This window comes from Bufo gargarizans, chromosome 3 (assembly GCF_014858855.1).
Source record: "Bufo gargarizans isolate SCDJY-AF-19 chromosome 3, ASM1485885v1, whole genome shotgun sequence".
Taxonomy (NCBI): domain Eukaryota; kingdom Metazoa; phylum Chordata; class Amphibia; order Anura; family Bufonidae; genus Bufo; species Bufo gargarizans.
This window is the reverse complement of record NC_058082.1, coordinates 530,289,062-530,312,719: the sequence shown is the minus strand read 5'-3', so window position 1 is coordinate 530,312,719 and position 23,658 is coordinate 530,289,062. Positions and strand designations below refer to the sequence as shown.

The window sequence follows — 23,658 nt, the reverse complement described above, 5'->3', positions numbered from 1 at the left end:
TTGTATGCATATTTTGCTGGGGTCAGTCGATTACTGCGGTCCACATGCGGTCGGGCTGCTCCCCCTAATTAAAGACACGCTACAGTGTCTGGGGCTGAGCAGCTCCTCCAGAATTGCCACTATAATTTTTTTTGTTTTTTGGTTTCTGCCTTGTTAGATTTGAGTGCGTTTGCCTTTACCTGGCATTCAAACACTCTTTTGCACCTGGTGACCTCCATCACATGGTCTGGTGTGGGTGTGGCTCGCAGCTTGGCTTCATTCACATCGCACAACCGCAGCATTCATGCTGGGCGTTTGTGGGAAGCTTTGCTGTGAGCTGAATTATATCACCCCCAGACCGTGTTCACACCATAGTTAGAGCAGCGGTTAGGACCCCTTGCCATGTTGAGAACCGTGACGTGGTGCATGATGGGCTCCGATATCTCCATTACTGGAACATATTGTCAAAAGTCTCAGCTTTTAATACCTTCATTTGTGTCTTGCCAGCATAGTCAGTGTTACATCTGTTTGGTGCATTCTTTCTCTGTGTTTCCTAGCCAGATAATGGTTCAGTCACTGACCCGATCCCGGCAATGATGGGACAGCCTGGGGGTCGGATCAGTGATTTATGAATTTTGGGTACAAAGTACCAAACCGTGATTTTTGGATGGGTAGGGATGAGGCGGTCAGTCATACCTTTCGGTAAAAATCCAGCCATTACATAACGGTCCACTAGTACGCAAAGTTTAGAGGAAATTCCAGGGATGGGGTCGCCCCTCAACTTTAAATATACTGTGGTGTCCTCTAATTGCCTACCTGCTTCCTTTAGGTAATAATCCCTGGGCATCAGGACCACGTTCCCTCCCTTGTTGGCCGGCTTTATTACGATATTGTCCTGTTTAATTAACCACGAGAGGGCACGAGACTCCTCTACTGAAAGGTTCTGAGGTGCCGCTGGATACATCAGCGCACATATTTCTCTCAAAACCCGCTTGTGGAACAGGTCAATCGCAGAGCCGTCCGGCATGGGAGGAAGGAAGGTGGACCTGACCCCCCCTGAATATTTATCAAAATGGCCTTGAATGCCTAGTGTCTCCTCTGACTCCATGCCGGACAGGAACTGGATGCATTCTATCTCCTCCTCGTTAAAACGGCCTTTCAAGTGAAAATCAGTTTGGGTCATTGTTGCTGGGACCTCTCCTGGTAAAGGGGCAGGACCTTGTAGAGGGGCCTCAGCAAACAACTTCTTAAGATACAGTTTGCGAACCGATAGGAATAAATCAATCTCAAAATCCACCGGGTTGAACTGCTCAGGTAGGCTGAATCCCAGCCCTCGGTTGAGGAGTGGGATACAGCCCGATGGCAGCTCCAAACCCGTAAGATTCACCACTATGTTTTTGACGTGTTCATCCGGAATAAAGTCCTCTTGTACTATTGTCGCCAGGAGACCTGACGCCTCCTTCTTGTCGACTTGCGGACATCTCTTGGTTTTTCTTGGCCGTCCGCCACGCCCTCGTCTCATGCTTTTTCTAAAAAGGATGGATCATCAAGGGAGTTGGCTCCGTTGCCCTCAGATTGGCTTGACTCAGAGTCGGTTGCCCAGAAATGATGACGTCCTCGGCGTGGCATCCTTTTGGGGCGACGTCTTTTCTTTCCCCAATCGAATACATGATCAAGTTCGTAGTCGTTTTTGTCCCTGATGAATTTATCTCTCTTTTTGTCTTTGATCTCTGTTTGTGTCGTAAGTAGCTTTATATTCAGCCTTTTTTTCGAAATTAACAAACTGTGACTCCAAAAGCCTTCTTTGGAGTTCCTCCCGCACTTTACGGACCTTATCAGTGACGGCTGCATATTCCTGTTGATCTTGAGCTAGCACTAGCTCCATAATTTGTGTTGAAAAGCGTTGGTGGGCAGCCTTCCGTTCCCCCACAAAATGGGGGTCGTCTTCATATTGCATAATGTCCTTAAATAAATGCAGGCCTCTAGGGACCCGTCCACATTCTTTGTAAGATTTTAAAGATTTGATGGTCCAAAAGAGTCTCACCTCCTTGTCAGCAAGCTGGAAAAGACTCCAAGGCTTTAGTACATATTGCATGTACAGTATATAGTCCTGCTGATCACATATTGCAAAAAACTTGTCCGCCCCTTCTCGACCCTGTGTGAGACCACATGCGGCTTCTGATGCGGCTTCTGGTGCAGCGGGGGCCTCAGTGTTATTGGCGTGCTCTGCCATAGTTGGAGTCATGGAACAATGTTAATGGGGAGAAAAGGAACAAGGCGGCACTACCCACACTTGATTTGCAGCCCAAATTACAGACAGACGATTCTGTGGTATGGTGTACTTCTTCAGTGGTGCTCAGCGTCACAGAGGTCAGGTAAATACGATTCACGATGTATAGAGAAGAAAGGAAAAGAATCGCGGCACTCACCAAAGTAGTGATAATGTTGCAGCTTTATTGGAACTTCCTAAGAAGACAGTGCGCATATCGGGTCCTGGGGTGGACACGCTGTAGCAGGTAGTAGCAGCTACGGCTGTTTCGCGTGTAGGATCGCGCTTCCTCAGGCCGCTGTCAACGTCATAGCGCAGGCCTGCACTTTATAGAGGCGGGCTCGACGCAGCCGGCACCATCGGCTACAGCTGTGTACCGCAGATAAGTTACCTTAATGCCTGTTAAAAATGTGATCAGCAGGAAAAGAAAAACACATACATGTAAAATTGATACAAAGATGCCTATTGGAGCACAATTAAGATACAAAATGCGAATAGTATTAGGAACACTCTCACTGAGGGCTGGGGATGCGCATAGGGAGCCATTCCATAACAAATGCTAATTGACAGACATGGCTGAAAACTGACAACTGTGTATGTCGTTTTTTGCCCCTGTAAAATATTTTACATTGGTAAAACGATCCGCCCTTTGTTTGAACGTATCCGTGAACATGTTGGTTCTGTACGTTCGGGCAGAGGCTGCCCACGCTTGATTGAGCATATCGCACTGCCCATGATGCACATCCACGTTGTCTCTCCTTTGCGGGGGTGGAACATGTCCAACCCATTCCCAGAGGAGGGGATCAACATTGCCTGCTCCTGCAGAGGGAAGCAAGGTGGATCATGCTCACTGGGGCTTTGGGGGCTGCGGGATTAAATGACAGGAACGACATGTCGGTGTTCTTATAATGTGTCAGTTTTCGGCCATGTCTGTCGATTAGCATTTGTTATTGAATGGCTCCCTATGCGCATCCCCAGCCCTCAGTGAGAGTGTTCCTAATACTATTCGCATTTTGTATCTTAATTGTGCTCCAATAGGCATCTTTGTATCAATTTTACATGTATGTGTTTTTCTTTTCCTGCTGATCGCATTTTTAACAGGCATTAAGGTCACTAATCTGGGGTACACAGCTGTAGCCGATGGTGCCTCTATAAAGCGCAGGCCTGCGCTATGACGTTGACAGCGGACAGAGGAAGCGCGATCCTAAAAAACGTACCCAGCTGCGACATTGATTTACCAAACGTTTTTTTTGCAACGTGGGCCTGGCAGCGGGATCGGCTAGGCATTGACGTTAGAACAAACAGGAGACTGGTGACGTAACCTGTAGGTTTTTTTTTTACTTGAGCAAGGTGAGCCTGTAATGTCACTGGCTGGAAGTAATTTATTTAAATAGTATTTTTTATTTTGGGGGGGGGGGGGGGTGGTTGTGGACGCTTTTCCAAACATGTCCACTGGGCGGTGATAGAGCTCCCCCTTTTTTTTTTTGCAGAGGGGAAGCGTTCTGCAGCACATCTGCTGGGATGGCGATAGAGCCTCTACCGAGCAGCTGATGAGATGAGGCTCCACCCTGGGATGTGCACGCAGCGGTGAGTAACATTAACGGGCTCTGGGAATGTGCGGACGCCAGCAGCGGCGCATGCAGAGACACAGTGGAAGAAGGGGTGGTGCCTGGCACTACTGGAGGAGAGGGCCAGGTGGGAGCCTGGAAAAACCTGCCCCCCATTCCTTGCAGACAGCTGTAGCCATCGCATGAAAACAGGCAGCTGCCGCTACTGTGTCCTGGATCGGGGCGTTCTTGGGGCGGGTCGGCCATGCTGTGTCGGACTTCGGGAAGTTTCCCTGAGGACAGGGACCGGACCGGCATCCTTAAACAGGGGGCAGACTTTGGTGCATGTCCGCGCTGTTTGGGCCGCACCACGTGTAAGGAGCTGGCGGTGTGTTGTAGCCATACTTATCGGTGTGCTGTATGCGGGCCGGCCGTGTTGCGAAGAGGTAGGGAACTTACCCGAGCTCCTGGAGGCTTGAGGTATCGCGCAGGTTCAGCTTTTTGAACCGGAACTCCACGTGCACAGGTGAATAGGTGGGGGGAGAATATAAAGACCTTATGCCCCTCCCACAATTGCAGGCTGAGTTTTCAGCCTTCCCTATCTGTCACCTATGGATTTCAAAACATGGCCTTAAAGGCAACAACTTGATAACGTTGCAACTGCTTGTGGAATACATTGTTGGCTTATACTATCCCTGCTGGTTTACAATCAAATCGAAATTATCTTGGGTGGAAGGACCCCGCCACATTCTTTATCAATTTAAGCTCCTAAAATCACAGAATAAGGCAATAGCAGATATTGTTTTGCAAACAATCCAACGTTCATCGTTGTTCGCATTTAGTGAAATGGTGCTTCAGACACTTTTATGCTTGGAAGACCAAGAAGAAAGGAAAGCAGGGGTCCAGAAGATAATTGAATTAAGGAATGAAGATGATGATACACCAGGAGACCTATCTGTTCGGCCTAGAAAAACACCTGCAGTAAATCCAAATGCAACTTCACTTTTGGAACTGATAGACTGGTCAGAAAACGTATATGAACCTCCTCTTGTAAACTCAAAATATCAGAAATACGAAAGTTTGTTCAAGAGGCACTGCAAGTTCCAAAGTGGCCATGTCATGGACAGTCCATAGAGAGGTGTGTGAAACAAGTAACAGAGGCTTCTGGCAAAGTGTATACTCATGAGAAACGAGAAGGATTCATTAGAGGCCAGGAAGCAAGCAGAAGAATGATGTCTAGGAATGAATCAAAGCAAGATTTGCTGAATATTGTTGGTTGAAGCTTTATCATTTTTTTTACAATGTGTTTTCAGTGTTTGATAATAGAGACAGAATATAAATAAAATTGTTTTACTTCATTAAACAACTTTTTGAGCAAATTTTTGTAGAGTTTATTTTAATTTATTCCCTTTTTTCGGAAATTTGAATATACATTATAATCAAGCCCAAATTTACCAAGCTAAATGTTTATCAATAACAAAAAACCTTTTAAATTAGGATAGTCCAGTAACGTGGCAAAAAAATTCCCAGCTCCGCAGAGGCTGTCCTAGCACCCCGGTAATACAAATACTTTTTGACGGCTTTTTCTTGTTGGAGCAGGCAGTCGAACATTAGGAGTGTTGAATTCCAACGTGTCGGGCTGTCGCAAACCAAGCGCCTCACTGGCATGTTGTTTCGGCGCTGAATGTCTGAAAAGTGCGCCATGGCCGTGTAGGAACGCCTGAAATGGCCACACACCTTCCTGGCCTGCTTGAGGACGTCCTGTAAGCCTGGGTACTTAGACACAAAGCGTTGTACGATGAGATTCAACACATGTGCCATGCACGGCACATGTGACAACTTGCCCAAATTCAATGCCGCCAACAAATTGCTTCCATTGTCACACACCACTGATCCACCTGTGCGTTCAGGGCGGACAGGAGTGCTGGTTCGGTGTGGATCTCTGCTTTCAGGCAAGTCAACCCCAAGACAGCGTGACACTGTTGTATCCGGGATGTGGAATAGCCCCTGGGGAGCTGGGGGGATTCAGTTGATGTGTAGCCAGACGCCGCAGCAGAAGAGGACTCAGCCGAGGAGGTTATGGAAGAGGATGGAGTAGGAGCAGTAGAGGAAGTGGCAGTAGGCCTGCCTGCAAGTCGTGGCGGTGTCACAAACTCCGCTGCAGAGCCACGCATTCCATGCTTGGCAGCCGTCAGCAGGTTGACCCAATGCGCAGTGTAGGTGATATACCTGCCCTGACCGTGCTTTGCAGACCAGGTATCAGTGGTCAGATGGACCCTTGCCCCAACACTGTGTGCCAGAGATGCCATGACTTCCTTTTCAATCACTGAGTAGAGGTTTGGGATTACCTTATTAGAAAAAAAAATTCGTCCGGGTACCTTCCACTGTGGTGTCCCAATAGCGAGAAATTTTTTTGAGGGCCTCAGACTCCACCCGCTGGTATGGTAAAAGCTGGCAGGCTAAGAATTCCGTCAAGCCAGCTGTCAGACGCCGGGCAAGGGGGTGACTCTGTGACATTGGCTTCTTACGCTCAAACATTTCCTTTACAGACACCTGACTGTGGGCAGATGAGATGGAACTGCTCAAGGTGAGAGGCGGAGTGGCGGGTTGTTAAGAGGGGGCAAGGAGGACAGCAGTGATTGACGTGGCTGAAGATGCTGTACCAGGAGGAGGATGGTGGCTTTGAGCTTGTGTGCTGCTTCTACTCGTCATGATGTGTTGATCCCATAGGCGTTTGTGATGCGCGATCATGTGCCTTCAGCAAAGCAGTTATACCTAGGTGGGTGTTGGATTTCTCACGACTCGGTTTCTTTTGGCACAGGTTGCAAATGGCATCGCTGTTGTCAGAGGCAGACACACAAAAAAAAAAGCTGAGCTGGAGGAGGATGGTGCGTCAAGGTTCTTAGCGGAAGCTGTTGCAGATTGGGTGTCCTGTGTAAGCCAGTCAACTATTTTCTCCAAGTTTTTTGGGTTCAGGGTACGTGGCCTCTGAACACTGGGCATTATTCCAGGGCCAGTGGAAATCACAGCACCACGAACACGACGGCCCCTGCGGCGTGGCCTGCCTCTGCCTGTCATTTTTTATTAGATAAGTGTTACTATGCGTGCAAGGTACTGTGCCAAGCTATATAAGTGGTGGGCAGTAGGCACAGTACAGTCTGTGTGGGCCTGACACGCACAGGCTTGCAAATGTGATTATATCACAGAAACATTTTCAATAGATTTTTTTTTATCTGCAAGGTATTTGGGTGAATGACACCCTGTAACGGTATAAGTGCAGGCCTAGCCACTAGCCAGTGGGCACAATACAGAATGTGCGGGCCTGACGCACACGGGCTTGCAAATGTGATTAGATCACCGAAAAATTTTAAATCGATTTTTTTTTCTCCTGCAAGTTATTTGGGTGAATGAGACCCTGTAACGGTATGAGTGCAGGCCTAGACACTAGCCAGTGGGCACAATACAGAATGTGTGGGCCTGACGCACACAGGCTTGCAAATGTGATTAGATCACAGAAAACTTTGAAATCTGATTTTTTTTTTTTCTGCAAGGTATTTGGGTGAATGACACCCTGTAAACGGTATGAGTGCAGGCCTAGACACTAGCCAGTGGGCACAATACAGAATGTGTGGGCTTGACGCACACGGGCTTGCAAATGTGATTAGATCACCGAAAAATTTAAATATAATTTTTTTTTTCTGCAAGGTATTTGAGTGAATGACACCCTGTAACGGTATGAGTGCAGGCCTAGCCATTAGCCAGTGGGCACAATACAGTATGTGTGGGCCTGACAAACACGGGCTTTCAAATGTAATTAGATCAGAGAAAATTTTTCAATATAATTTTTTTTTCTGCAAGGTATTTGAGTGAATGACACCCTCTAACGGTATGAGTGGAGGACCTAGCCACTAGCCAGTATACAGTATGTGTGGGCCTGACACACACGGGCTTGCAAATGTGATTAGAATTTTTTTTATCTGCAAGGTATTTTCTGTCACACCCTGTATGAATGGTGTGCACTGTGCACACAGTGGTGTCTGTGACTGAGCCTGCAGCCTCTCACACATGGGCTGCCAGGCAACTGCAATATATATATATATAATTTTTTTTAAAAAGCACACTGATGTACCAGCCCTGAAAAGGGCTTTTTGGGGTGCTGTCAGGACGCTGTCCTTACGGCAGATGAGTCTGTGGACACAGAACAATGCCCTAGCTAATGCTTTCCCTATTGAATCAGCAGCAGCTACACTCTCCCTCCTCTCACTGTGAATGCAGTTTCCGAATGAATCTAAAATGGATGCTGTCCAGGAGGTGGGAGGGAGGGTCTGCTGCTGATTGGCTGGAATGTGTCTGCTGACTGTGAGGTACAGGGTCAAAGTTTGTTCTCTTTGCCATTTCCTAATGTTCTGGGGCCTACCCAAATCAAAAATTTTGGGTACCCGAACCAAACTATGAACCAAAGTTCAGCCGAACCAGCCGAACATGAACATCCACGGGTTCGCTCATACCTAGTCAGCAGTAGATGTCCTAGAGCCTGTTGATGACAAATATGTTGCTAATCGGTATCTTTGGTGAAGTTCCATACTGAAGGGTTATCTTATAAAGGACATTTAACCCATATCCAAAATAATGGTGATAAATGTTTGATAAAGGGGTGTCCCACTGCTGGGACTCCCACCAATCACAAGAACAGATGTTTTGATTCCCCCGACCTCTGCATGTTCTTGGTGATGATGACTTTGAATGAAGTAGCAGTCAAGTGTTAATTACATAATAGACATACTAGCATTTTTATTTCCATCCACATTACAGGGCAAATTCTTGAGTTGATTGATCAAGAAGGTTTAATAAACAACACACTGACTTACTTCGCATCTGACCATGGTGCATACTTGGAAGGACTGGAAGGAAGTCAACTGAGGGGTAGCAATGGAATTTATAGAGGTAAGGAAAACCAATCAATAATTTTTTATATACATTGAACATTGTTTATGCTAAGGTTCACAATAAGACCATATCTTTAAAGAGGGCAATTAAGCCTGAAAAATGTATCACCTATCTCTTGAAAGGATGATAAATGTTATGGTTGTATAGGTCCAACTGCTGGGACAACCATTGACTTCCAGAACAGCAGACCCTGGTCCCATGTATCCCTACCATCAAGACGATTCCTAGAAGCCATTTAAATGGAATGACAGTTGATGGTGCTCAGGATGAGCATAGCTCTTTACTGTTTCTGTCAGTGCATTAGACTTTGAATGGAGTGGCAGGGTGTCTACTCAACTATTGCTTCATTCAGAATCCTTCTATGGTTTTGCCGCTGGGCTAAACATGTGTGTGGGAGGTGGTTACTGACAATCGGCGGAGGTCCCAATGATCACACCCTAACATATTTTGCATTTATCACTGTTAGCAAACAAGTGAATAGGAATTAGTCCAAGAGACAAGGAACTGGTGTAGAGTAGTCCTTTTGTCACCTTTATGGGGACATCTATGGTCTGTGGCCTGTTCTTCCAAATGTATAGCACAAATAACATAATATATTTCACAATTTGTCTTTGGCTTAGGCTACTTTCACACTTTGGTGAGGATCCGTCTTGTATCTGCACAGACGGATTTGCACCAATAATGCAAACGCTTGTATCCGTTCATAACAAATCCGTTAGCATTATTCATTCATAAAAAAAAAAAAGTCTAAGTCAAAATGAATCCGTCTTGACTTACATTGAAAGTCAATGGGGCACGGATCCGTTTTCAATTGCACCATTTTGTGTCAGTGAAAAATGGATCCATCCCCATTGACTTACATTGTAAGTCTAGACAAATACGTTTGTCTCCGCATAGTCAGACGGTCACCAAAATGCTGCAAGCTGCGTTTTAGTGACCGTCTAAAAAATGCAACGGAGACCAAACGCAGCCAAATTGATGCATTTTGAACGGATCTTTATCCATTCAGAATGCAGTTAGGGCATAACTGATCCATTTTGGGCCACTTGTGAGAGCCTTGAAATGGATCTCACAAGCGGACCCAGAAACGCCTGTGTGAAAGTAGCCTTATCTCATACATTTGTTCAAAAAAAGTGGGCACCTCTACTCTATGCTATGCTTTTCAAGTGTTTGATTACATGTCACTCATCTAATTATCCAGCTGTACATACATTTTCCTCTTGTCTGTACACAACCTAGGTGGTAAAGGTATGGGAGGATTGGAAGGTGGGATACGAGTGCCAGGAATCCTTCGTTGGCCAGGTGTTCTTCCTGCAAATACTGTTGTTGATAAACCAACAAGTCTCATGGATATTTATACGACAATAGCTAAGCTTGGAGGAGGTACACCACCACAAGACAGGTATTAACATGTAATCTAGTGACTGTGAAGTCAAGGTTCACTGTGACAAATCAGCAGATGGACGTATAGTTTATACAGATTAGCGATAAGGATTCAGCTGCGTCTGTGTGTCTCTCGAAGATAAGGATTCAGTTGTGTGTGTGCTTGTCTTGAACATAACGATTAAGCTGTGTCTGTGTGTATCGAAGATAAGGATTCAGCTGAGTCTGTATGTCTTGGAGCAGAGCTCATCTCATACACATATATCTGAAGTGTCTTCTAAAGACACACTTTCCCCACAGCAAAGTGTGTCTGGTCCCACTTTCCTACACCTCAGCAATGTGTGTTTGACGCGAGCTCAGTTCCAAGACACGCACACAGCTGACTCTGTATGTTTGAGACACACAGACACAGCTGAATCCTTATCTTCGAGACACACAGACACAGCTAAATCTTTATCTATGAACTGTCTATATACCCATCTGCTTAGCTGCTCCTGCTCTGCACCATGCTGCTCACAAATAGAACTACATACGCATCATGACAGGTTTCCTAAAGTTTATTCCACCTGTCGTTAAGGCTACATTCACACGTCAGTATTTTTCTATATCCCGAATTTCGGTCCGTTTTTTTTGCGGATCCGTTGTTCCTGAAAATGTTTCCGTATGTCATCCGTTTTTTTGCGGATCCGCAAAGAAACTGAAACATGTATAGATTTCACAAAGCAAATAAAGTTGTTTGGATTTCTTTAAAAAAAAATGAAAAAAAAAGTGAATAAGTGATTTCTGTGGGCAGGATTTAATTTCCAGGAACGGATTCCGCATAAAACGGATGACATACGTAATGACATACGAATGTCATCCGTTTTTCGCTGAACCATTGACTTTGTATTGTACCAGGATCCGATTTTTGCGGAAAAGAATAGGACAAGTTTTATATTTAATCGGACATGCGGAACGGAACAACGGAAACGGACAGCACACATTGTGTTGTCCGATTTTTTCCAGGACCCATTGAAAATGAATGGGTCCAGAACTGGTCCTGATCTGTTCCTCAAAAAATGGAACAGATCAGGAAAGAAACAACAGAAGTGTGAATGGACCCTAAGACTGACCTTTCATGGTCCTGTGATACAGGCATTTAAAGGACAATGAGATTGTGAACCTGTGACTCAACCTAGATATTTATTTGTTCTTATTAATTAATGAATTTAAACCACTTGATGTTTTATGCTATATGATTCAGAATGCTTATACTTAGCTCTTAGTAACATACATTTGCGTCACTGTGATCATAGGGGCGCAGTAGTTGTACCATGGAAAATAGGAGTTAGAGTTGAGCGCATCGAAGTTGACATAGTGGAATTAGATCCGAATTTCAGGAAAAATTTGATTCGCTCCGAATTTCCTCATGCTTTGTGGTAAGGAATCGAATTTTTTCCTAAAATGACTGCAGCATGTGTAAAGACATGAAGCAAAGAACTCTGGGAACATTGGATCACCCATAATGCCATGCATGCAGCCAATCAGCATCCAGCCAGCCCCTGTAATGTCACAGCCCTATAAATAGCCTCAGCCATTTTCCATTGTGCTGATTGTTTGCACTATTAGGTTGCTTGCGGTATATGATACATCACTAATTCCAGCAAACCTTGCTCCTGATTGGGATGCAAGTTCTGTGTGATACAGCTATTTATGGGGAGTATTAATAGGAAAGATACGTACGTCCTATTAGCTGTTCTGCGTTGATTTTACATTGTTTTACTTTTTTTTTGGGGGGGGGGGTTATTAATAGGAATGAAAAGGGAAAAATATGTAATGATTGCCGTTCAGCGGTGAAGTTACATTGTACTACAGCCATTTACGGGGGTGTATTATTAGGATAGATACGTACGTCATATAGCACATTTGACATACCTTTTGTTTGCTACTTGTGGTTCCTGCAAAGACACATTACCCACAGTGACCATGTCTGGGACACCCACTGATTCTGAGAATGAAGAAACACAGTTATGGAGTAATTCAGCACAGTAAGCAGGAAACACAGAGACAGTGAGCCATGACTGGAATACAGACCGTTATCCCTGCCTACTTGCAGTGCAAGCCCTAAGTGGCAAGTCTGCAACTGGTCGACGTATCCTGTACTGCTAAGTGCAGACAAACACACACATAGAGACGAGATAACACAAAAATGTGGTCATACAGGAATGGGTGAGAACCAAAATTAATAGAGCCTAAGTTCCTGGATCAGAGCTGGATAAGGCCCCATTGGACCAGAACACCAGTTGCCCCTATGACAGGCAGGCTGAGCAGTCAATCAGCCTGCAATAATCAAACACACCTAACCATAAATCTCACTCTTCCTCATGGATGCGCTGTGGGGACAAACATAACAAGTGCTCCATAAATATGGATGCACTTACGTTACCAGGGGGCGTGGCTTAGACAGCATGTGCAGCCCGACATTGCGTATCACTTCTAACCTGGCTCTTCAGAGCACTTTGCAGTGTTTACTTTCATCTATTATTTAAAGAAGTTGTCCAACTTCTAAGTGGGTTTTAAATAACCCCCTCCCCAAGGACCTGTGAAGGGAACCATACTTATCTGCTCGGTTATCTGCATCCATCCCAACATGTAAACTTCCAGCACAATGAGGGTCTCATGTGCCATTGCAACAGTGACATGTCCTCAAGCAGCACATCACTGCAGGTACATGTCACCATTGTGTTCAGTCATTGACTGCTGCAGCACAAGTGACACCATCCTCCCCCCCAAATCTATATTGAAAGTTTATAGGCGGGGACGGAAGCACAGTGAGGACAGAGGTGGATCCACAAAGCTGGAACCGAGAAAAGGAAGCAGCTAAGTATGCTTCCCCTGACAGGTCCTGCTGTGTGGCTGGGGGGTTATTTAAAACCTAAGCTGGCCATACACATTAGTCTTTAGTTGGTCAAACCCACCAAGAAGAGTGAATTTGGCAAACACACTAATGTGTGTGGGAAACACTCGCCTGATCTTTTTGTTCTCCTGGGAGATAAGTTGCCACCAGAAGTGGCTTTATCCTCTTTCCCCATAAAACACACAGATACGTGTGTTTTATGGGGCCAATAGCAGGCCACGACAGTGACCAGCCTCCCTAGCATCACCCTTGGATGTTTTTATCCGCCCAACGGGGAGATGCAACGGAGGCTGTGCGGGCGTCAGAAGCAACGCGGGTGTAGGTGAGTGGGGTAAGTACAATATGTGTGAGGGACCCGGGCATTTCGGCAGGCATTTTAGGGGTTAGATAACCCCTTGTAGGCGTAAGTGTATCGGAAATCCAGGAGAGATACCTGTTATTGACTGTCTATGGGCAGCTTTAGACTAGATGAACCATATGATCTTTTTCTGCCGCCATTCTCCTATGATTCTAATACATGTATTGGCAAAATATTATCTATGGTTTCAGAGTAATTGATGGAAAAGATATCATGCCACTTCTGCAAGGACTTGTACCTAACTCTGATCATGAATTTATGTTTCACTACTGTGAGGATTACCTGCACGCAGTTCGATGGCAACAGACCAGCAGTAAGTACAGAAAATTATGTTTTGTATCTTTAACACAGAACATACTTCACATAGCTTTTAGTTCTGCCAAAGTAGTACCTGCTGTGCCACATTACCCCCATTTCTACCTCTGGGACCCCCAACTGATCTTGAGAATGAGAGAACACAGCTCTGGTGTACCACTGTAGAAAAATATTTTTTCTGACTTTTGATCAAGTCTTGGAAATTGTGTACCATGAAGCTTTAGGGTTCCAGTTCTGCTGCCTTCTGTTGATTCTAGTTTTATTTGTTTTTTGTCCTTAAAAGTGACACAAGATAAAGGGGCCAGCTGTAGTTGTGCAGAGCCACAGTTGGGTGTCCTGTTGTGCATGGAACAGTTCAATAAAGTGCTCAGGGCTAAAACTAGCAACGTGCCTACTTTATGCTCAAAATGATAACATTGGAAAATCCCATTAATGGCAGCCTATTCTCTGTGACATGGACTCAGGATGTACACATGGGCATTTTGATTGTCTGAGCATTCACATTTGCTTAATGGTTCTCCTGGCAGCTCTAGTAGGGCAATGACTGAGGACTTTCAATGTCCATGCAGTTTAACCACTACCCGACCGCCTAACGGCCAGGTTATTACTCTTTAACGCGTCGGCGCATCATCTCGCGAGACGCGAGATTTCCTGGGAACGCGCGCTCACATGAGCGTGCGTTCACAGGATCGTAAGGTAAACTAGTTGATCTACAGCCTGCCAGCAGCGATCATTCGCTGGCAGGCTGTAGATGCGATTTTTTTTTAACCCTTGAAAGGTATATCAGACGCTGTTTTGTTAACAGCGTCTGATATACCTGCTCCTCTAGTGGTCCCTTTTGCTTGGATCGACCACCAGAGGACACAGGCAGCTCTGTAATAAGTAGCACCAAGCACCACACTACACTACTCCCCCCCTGTCACTTATTAACCCCTGATCACCCCCCCTGTAAGGCTCCATTCAGACGTCCGTATGTGTTTCGCGGATCTGCAAAACACGGACACCGCGGATCTGAAAAACACGGACACTGGCAATGTGCTTTCCGCATTTTACGGATCCGCACATTTCCAGAACTATATAGAAAATGCCTTTCTTGTCCGCAAGAATAGGACATGTTCTATAGGCTCTACAAAAAACGCAGTGTTCGCACGATCAGGCCCGTTCAGTCCGCCCCACCGCAGTGACAGAAATATTTTTTTTCTGATCACTGCAAAAACACCGTAAAATCGCTGCGGCGCTAAAAAGATCACTTTTGAGGGGCATGGAGAGTTCATAGAAGATTTTTCATTTTTTTTGCACAAGTTAGCGGAATTATTATTATTATTATTTTTCTTACAAAGTCTCATATTCCACTAACTTGTGACAAAAAATAAAATCTCACATGAACTCGCCATACCCCTCACGGAATCCAAATGTGTAAACTTTTTTAGACATTTATATTCCAGACGACTTCTCACGCTTTAGGGCCCTAAAATGCCAGGGCAGTATAAATACCCCATAAGTGACCCCTTTTTGGAAAGAAGACACCCCAAGGTTATTTTTTTTTCTCTTACAAAATCATTTTCCGCTAACTTGTGCCAAAAAAAATATTCTAGGAACTCGCCATGCCCCTCACGGAATACCTTGGGGTGTCTTCTTTCCAAAATGGGGTCACATGTGGGGTATTTATACTGCCCTGGCATTTTAGGGGCCCTAAAGCGTGAGAAGAAGTCTGGACTCCAAATGCCTAAAAATGCCCTCCTAAAAGGTACTCATTGGAATTTGGGCCCCTTTGCACATCTTGGCTGCAAAAAAAGTGTCACACATGTGGTATCGCCGTACTCAGGAGAAGTAGGGCAATGTGTTTTGGGGTGTATTACACATTGGGGTGTTTTACATATACCCATACTGTGTGTGAGAAATATCTCTGTAAATGACAACTTTTAAAAAAAAATTTATACAAAGTTGTCAATTTACAGAGATATTTCTCTCACCCAGCATGGGTATATGTAAAAATACACCCCAAAACACATTTCCCTAATTCTACTGAGTACGGCGATACCACATGTGTGACACTTTTTTGCAGCCTAGGTGCGTAAAGGGGCCGAAAGTCCAACGAGTACCTTTAGGCTTTACAGGGTTGCTCACAATTTAGCCCCGCCCAAAATGCCAAAACGGTAAAAACACCCCACAAATGACCCCATTTCGGAAAGTAGACACCCCAAGGTATTCGCTGAGGGGCATATTGAGTCCATGAAAGATTGAACTTTTTGTCACAAGTTAGCTGAAAGGGAGACTTTGTGAGAAAACACAAAAAAAAATCAATTTCCGCTAACTTGTGCCCAAAAAAAATTCTATGAACTCGGCATGCCCCTCACGGAATACCTTGGGGTGTCTTCTTTCCAAAATGGGGTCACATGTGGGGTATTTATACTGCCCTGGCATTTTAGGGGCCCTAAAGCGTGAGAAGAAGTCTGGACTCCAAATGCCTAAAAATGCCCTCCTAAAAGATACTCATTGGAATTTGGGCCCCTTTGCACATCTTGGCTGCAAAAAAAGTAGGGCAATGTGTTTTGGGGTGTATTTTTACATATACCCATGCTGGGTGAGAGAAATATCTCTGTAAAATGACAACTTTGTATAGAAAAATGGGAAAAATTGTCTTTTACAGAGATATTTCTCTCACCCAGGATGGGTATATGTAAAAATACACCCCAAATCACATTGCCCTACTTCTCCTGAGTGCGGCGATACCACATGTGTGACACTTTTTTGCAGCCTAGGTGCACAAAGGGGCCCAAATTCTAAAGAGCACCTTTAGGATTTCACAGGGCATTTTTTACGCATTTGGATTCCAAACTACTTCTCACGCTTTAGGTCCCCTAAAATGCAAGGGCAGTATAAATACCCCACAAGTGACCCCATTTTGGAAAGAAGACACCACAAGGTATTTCGTGAGGGGTATGGTGAGTACATGTAAAATTGTATTTTTTGTCACAAGTTAGTGGAATATGATACTTTGGAAGAAAAATAAAATCATTTTCCGCTAACTTGTGACAAAAAATAAAAACTTCCATGAACTCACTATGCCCATCAGCGAATACCTTAGGGTGTCTACTTTCTGAAATGGGGTCATTTGTGGGGTGTTTCTACTGTCTGGGCATTGTAGAACCTCAGGAAACATGACAGGTGCTCAGAAAGTCAAAGTGCATAAATTCACATTTTTGCACCATAGTTTGTAAACGCTATAACTTTTACTCAAACCAATAAATATACACTTATTGCATTTTTTTTTTATCAAAGACATTTAGAAAAATTAAGTTAGAGAAAAATGTATATAGAAATGTAGTTTTAATTTAAAAATGTTACAACAGAAAGTGAAAAATGTCGTTTTTTTTACAAAAATTTCGGTCAATTTTGATTAATATCAAAAAAAGTTAAAATGTCAGCAGCAATGAAAATACCACCAAATGAAAGCTCTATTAGTGAGAAGAAAAGGAGGTAAAATTCATTTGGGTGGTAAGTTGTATGACCGAGCAATAAACCATGAAAGTAGTGTAGTGCAGAATTGTAAAAAGTGGTCTGGTCATTAAGGGGGTTTAAGCTAGGGGGGCTGAGCTGGTTAAACTGAATATTATATCAGAAAGTGACAACAGAGCTAGACAACAGAAAGCCACTATCAGGATTTTTTTTCCTTCAACCTAAATGCACCCTTCAACTTTTAGACTCTATATCAGCTATAAGGTGTTTTTAATGGGACTGTGTTACCAAAATATGACCAATTGTTTAAATTACATTTTTATGTTAAATATATATATTTTAGCATATTTGTGATATTTAACACAAAAAAAGTGATTTAAAGGGAACCTGTCACCGGGATTTTGATGATAGAGCTGAGGATATGGGTTTCTAGTTGGCCACTAGCACATCCGCAATACCCAGTCCCCATAGCTCTGTGTGCTTTTATTGTGTAAAATAGATCGATTTGATACATATGCAAATTGACCTGAGATGAGTCCTGTTCCTGACTCATCTCACGTACAGGACTCATCTCAGGTAATTTGCATATGTATCAAATCATCTTTTTTACACAATAAAAGCACACAGAGCTATGGGAGCTGGGTATTGCGGATGTGCTTAGCGACCATCTAGCAACCCATGTCCTCAGCTCTATGCACAAAATCCCGGTGACAGGTTCCCTTTAAACAATGGATCATTTTCTGGTGACACATTCCCTTTAAGAACACATCATAGATGCTATAGAGACTAATTATAGAGACTAAAGGCGGAGGGATGTACTTTGGTTTGTCAGGGGAAAAAAAAAAAAAGAATGATTCTCTTTCTTTTGCCCAGATTTTTCCTATACTAAATCTGCATTGTGACTTGGAGCCAAGGGTCCTTTTAGAGGACCTGATGCTGAACCATAATGAGAGCCCTTTAAATCAGCACTTGTTTAAACAGTCTTTACACGCACCAACCAAAACCATATGAGGTCAAACGATCATAACTACTATCATTCATCCCCCATACACGTTGTCTGTTTACACGGTGCAGACGACCAGTGGCCATTTTTATGCTTACATATGGTAACTTATCTGATCAGCCAACAAACAAGCTTATGTTAGGGTTGGGTCAAACACAGGTTCCTATTTACATAAATCCCATACAAATTTAACGGATGTGGATAAAAGACATTTAATATAAAGTTGTCCCTAGTTTTGCTACTAGATTTATGAATTCATCTTATGCTAGTGAATGATGGTGTTTTTTTGGGGAAATGCTGATTGATTTATCTAATATAGTCATGAAAGAGACCCCAAAGATGGAGGTTTTAAACAGGATTCTAGTGCTACCTATCAGATTTGTATAATGAAAAGATATATCATTTCCAGTTCCTCACAGACTTCAAGATCTGTCTGCAGTTTATAGGCATAAATGTAATAATACGATATTTGTGTTATCAGGTGACACTGTTTGGAAGGTTCATTATATTTCTCCAAAGTTCAGTCCAGAAGGAGCCGGGGCATGTTATCAATCTAAGGCGTGCGCCTGTAGCGGTGAAAAGGTGATCTATCATGTTTCGCCACTGCTTTATAATCTCTCCAGTGATCCTTCAGAGAAGAATCCTCTCCCTAATGATTCAGGACTATACAAAGAGGTGCTGCAAACCGTACAGAGGGCTGTAGAACGCCATAATGCAACTCTACAAGCAGTACCCCTGCAGCTGTATGGATTAAACAATGCATGGAAGCCTTGGCTGCAGCCGTGTTGTGGACCTTTTCCATTCTGTTGGTGCAAAAACGAAAATTCTAAATAATTGTAGTATAAACATTTTTTCCATTAAATAAATAAAATACATGTAATAAATTCATAAAATGGATTATAATACAAGAATAGTTTTAGTTGCAAAGAGTTGTGGGAATGCACTTTGTAAAGCTTTTGAAAATCTGCATCTAATTTTTAGTCTGTTTAGTCTGATTTTTAGGTTTTTGAAGACATAGCTTTGTTTCCCAGACATATACTCTAAAAAGGGTTGTCCCATCTTGGACATTGGAGACATATTGATAGGATAGGCACCCAATGTCTGATAGTTGTGGGTCTCACCTATCCTTAGCTCTGCGCCTATCCTTAGAAGGGAGCCTGCAAAGTGACGGTGGGCATCCATCAGACATTGGGGGCATATCATAACAATATGCCCCCAATGTCCAAGATGGGACAACTCCTTTAACCCCTTCACAACTCTGGAATTTATTTTTTTCCTCCCTGCCTTCCCGGAGCCTAACTTTTTTATTTTTCACTGCACATACTGTAGATGTATGAAGGCTTGTTTTCTGCAGAATGAGTGGCAATTTCTTAAGGCACTCTACTTTCTGGTTCAGCATGGAGACAAACACATATTCAACAACAAACCTTTAATTAATAAGGAATATATAAAAATAGTAAAACAGTAATAAAATATTTAAAAATACTAATGTCATATATATACAAAATAAAGAATGAAAAATGAATAAAATATCAATATAATTGTGAATTCATAGATGTTGGATATTAGAGAAGAATGATTGATAAAGGAAAAAACTATTGATATAAAAAAAGTAATTATAAAAAATGTCCAATAGTAGCGCTGTTTTATATGCATGAATTAATAAATAAATCACTCTATAAATGAAAACTATTAATCATCTCCAATGATATATTGTAATTAATTGATTGTTTGTGCTTGTATATAGTTTTAAATAATGATATCTGAATATCCATATTACTCGATGCAAGCACTAGTTGATCGAAGTCTCATTGGATATAGTCAATATCTCAGTTTCAGTATCAGCTTTCTTTCCATTAATATGTATAGTTCATAGGTAGAATAATTAATCGTTAGAAGTAAGATCTTATAAGTTCTTAATGTTGTGTTACTTACCACTCATGTACATGCGCCAGAAGCTACTGTGTCACAGCCGGCTTCGATCTCTTAGCGTTCCACGTGGCGTCCCACGACCACGTGGTTGAGGGCTGGTTCTTTGATCAGTCTCAGGCTTCTATTGGATGAGCGGTACATGTTGCTGCTTGTTGTTTTTCTCTGCAGGAACAACTCTATGAAAAGCATTTCAGTATGCCTCTATAATTAGGAAGTTATTATCTAGAGGCAGGTTAGGATGGTATATATTTACCAAAAGTGTTTCAAAGTTACATACGCCTTCCTCAGTGGTTAACAGTGAGCTTTGATTGGGGGGGAGATGTTTGTTTGGGTCCAGACACACATAAAAAAACTGGATTGGATAAATATATTTTAAATTGGTATTGTGACAAATACCGCACTTCGCGGACCCACCTGACGTAAACTACGTCAAGCTCACAAGATACGGTTTAGTCAATGTGAAGAAACTAGAGGCACTGTCAGCAACCCAATCTACTATTGCCTGTACTTGTTCTGGCCTCACCATTCGTAGAGCTGCATTAGTCCCAACCAAATACCGCTGCAGATTCTGTCGCCTACTCGCACCTGGGGAAGGCGTTTCACTTGTGCGTGTAGCTGGCACAGATCGACCACGTCCTCTCCCTGCAACAGGAGCTCCACCATCAGCACCACAACCGGGGCCACGTCCCTTATTTGACGCTCTCCTCATATTTCTCAAATTTAGGATCTTGCCCTAAATGGTATGTAAACTAGACCACAATTTAAGATTTTTGCCCAAAATGAGTGTTTTATTAATAGAAGAATAGAACCACAGTGTGTAAAGGGTGTATCTCACAATGACATATGCAGCAAAGGCTGCAATTAAAGATTTTCGCCCAAAGTGGGTGTTTTTTAATAGCAGAATAGAACCACAGTATCTAAAGGGTGTATCTCACACGTACAGATGCAGACTAGGCCGCAATTAAAGATTTTTGCCCAAAATGGGTGCTTTATTAATAGCAGAATAGAACCACAGTATCTAAAGTGTGTATTTCCCTTACGTCCTACCAGCAGCACAGATGGGGGTTAACTGCCCCTGTGGACTGGTAGGACCGGCGGAATTTTAATGAGCCCAAGAACCAATAAACGATCTTCAGCTCCCTGAAAGGGAGGAGATCACCCCCCAGCCCACCGTGTTTTTTTCTGTCCTTTGGACAGGTTGGACTGGCGTATCGCTCCCTTTCAGGGAGCTGAGAGTGTCAGGGGCTCCTTTCCTCTAAGTATAGGATCGCCCCGTTTTTTCTTTCTAGCTCTCTTTCTTGCCTTTATTTTAGGCTGATTGCGGCGATTTTTTTGTACCTGGGACCGTCGGGGAGTGGGGTGTCCCCCTCCCCTCTCCTTTCAGTCTTTTCTGAGGTCTCCGTTCCTCCCATCGCCGCATGCATGCGGCGTTATGGGCGCCGCCATCTTCCGGAAGTGACGCGCACTTTGTGCGCTACGTCACTTCCGGTTTCTTCGCAGCGCGATCTGAGGGTTTATCCTCACCTCCCTGATTAAAGTGCTCCCCTATATTCATCCTGGGATCCGGGATGACCCAGGGGAGCTATCTACAAGCAGGCTGAGCCAGTATTTGGCTCTCTTATATATCTGGGCTATTTCCGATCTGGGACCCGCCCAGGGGGCGGGGCTTTCTCCTTTTAAGCGCCCAGAGCCTGTCATTCAGTGCTCTGGTTGCATCGCTTTGACAAGCTAGCTCCAGAGTTCCCTGCGCCTTGTGATATCCTTAGTAGTATTGCTTGACGTGGGTTTGTGTGTTCCTCTGCTGCAGCTCTATTTTTCTTCTAGTGCTGGTGGGCCCCCTTAAGGTCTTGTTTCTTCACCTCTAATTTTTAGGTGTTATGACCTGTCTTTTCTTTCCAATTACAGACTATGGCTTCCCCCAGGGATCCGGATCAGCGAAAGTCTGGGGCCAAGAGGAAGCATTTGGCGTGTTTTGATTGCAACACGCCCCTAGACGACGGCTGTCCCTATTCTAGGTGTGAGAGTTGTCGCACGACATCCACAGAACCCACGATGCAGGAGATGTTTCAGTGGACGAAGACTTACGTGGATGATTCCATTAAGGGAGTGGTGCAGTTACTCAATGAGAGGTTACCAACACCCTCTCAGACTCCCATGGATGTGGTCGCTCCAGTCGCACCAGTCGAAAGACCTACCCCCTGGTCGGTGGGGTCTTCTTCTGAGGAAGAAGAGAATACTTCTTGCTTTTTCCCTCCAGAAAAGACGCAGAAGTTACTTAAGTCCATCAGGTCGGGGGACCAGGATGTTGACATTGGGGAGTCCTCCGATCCCGCCGTACGGACACAGCGTGTCTTCCGAGCGGATGAGACCCTTCTCTCTGTGATGCGCACAGAATGGCGCAAACCTGAGAAAGGCCCAGTTCTCACCAGAAAGTTTAAACTGATGTACCCGATGGCTAAACCCTTGGTGGAATCGTGGGGTTCCGTTCCCAAGGTGGACATGGCGATAGCCAAGTTGTCCCGGCGCACTCTAGTCCCTGCAGACGATGGGTCTAGTCTGCAGGACCCTCTTGATCGGAGGGCAGAGTGCACCCTTAGGAGGAGTTATGCGGCGGCCGCTGCCTCCGCGTCAACTTCAATCGCGGCCACTGAAGTGGCCACCTATTTACGCTCTAGGCTCAATCAGATCCAAACAGACGTGGACCAGAGCGTATCCAGGGATGATATCCTGGCAGCCTTCAAATCAGCCAATCTGGCTATGGACTTCCTAGTCGACTCCACCCAGATGCAGCTGAAGCTGGCCGCAAAAACTATGGCCTTAGTTTCGGCTGCCCGCAGACCACTTTGGCTGAAACCCTGGATCGCGGACAACGCGTCCAAATTCAACCTCTGTGGGCTCCCCTTTGAACCAAACAGGCTGTTTGGGTCCGAATTGGACAAGATAATGGAGGGGCTCTCCGACAAAAAGGGGAAGAGCCTCCCCCAGCAGCCCTTTCGGGGACGCCCCAGGCAGGGAAAGAGGCGCGAAGTACGCCCGGGGCAGCAATCTAGGCGCAGAGATTGGGGGGGACCGTCTCGTAAGTATTCGAGGCGCTCCCGTAAACCCGCCAAGGAGGCAAAACCCTCCTGACTATGGGCCTCCTCGAGGCTCTTGGATAAGCCCTGCTGCCCCTGCAGTGTCTCCTCTAGACTTTCCCATACCACTCCCCCAAATACCCGTGGGGGGCCGTCTCTCCTTTTTCAAAGACTCCTGGAGTCAGTTGATCGCAGACCCTTGGGTTCTGAACTTGGTCTCCGTCGGGTACCGGGTAGACTTTCTCTCTCTCCCACCAGAGAGATTCGTCGCTACACGAAACTTCGGGCCGGCCAAACAAGTGGTCCTGGAATCTTACATCCAGGACTATATCTCCAAGGGAGCCCTAGAGGAGGTGCCGGCAGGGGAGAGAGGCCTAGGCATTTATTCACCAGTGTTCCTGGTTCCCAAGAAGACGGGAGACCTCCGGATTATCATCGATTTGAGATTTCTCAATCGATTTATAAGGAAAACAAGGTTTCGTATGGAAACCATAAG

General features: G+C 44.5%; 1 protein-coding gene across 1 annotated transcript in view; it reads left to right on the top strand.

Annotated features, from left to right (window-relative positions):
• The window catches only part of LOC122930555 (arylsulfatase H-like), a 466,223-nt gene extending 446,578 nt beyond the window's left edge, over window positions 1–19,645 (top strand). Inside the window, exons 7-10 of the mRNA XM_044284038.1 lie at window positions 8,608–8,739; window positions 9,982–10,144; window positions 13,571–13,692; window positions 18,638–19,645. Coding sequence (XP_044139973.1) covers window positions 8,608–8,739; window positions 9,982–10,144; window positions 13,571–13,692; window positions 18,638–18,990 — 770 coding nt within the window. The 3' untranslated portion in view covers window positions 18,991–19,645. The remainder of the gene's footprint in view (window positions 1–8,607; window positions 8,740–9,981; window positions 10,145–13,570; window positions 13,693–18,637) is intronic.
• The last annotated feature ends 4,013 nt before the right edge of the window (window positions 19,646–23,658 follow it).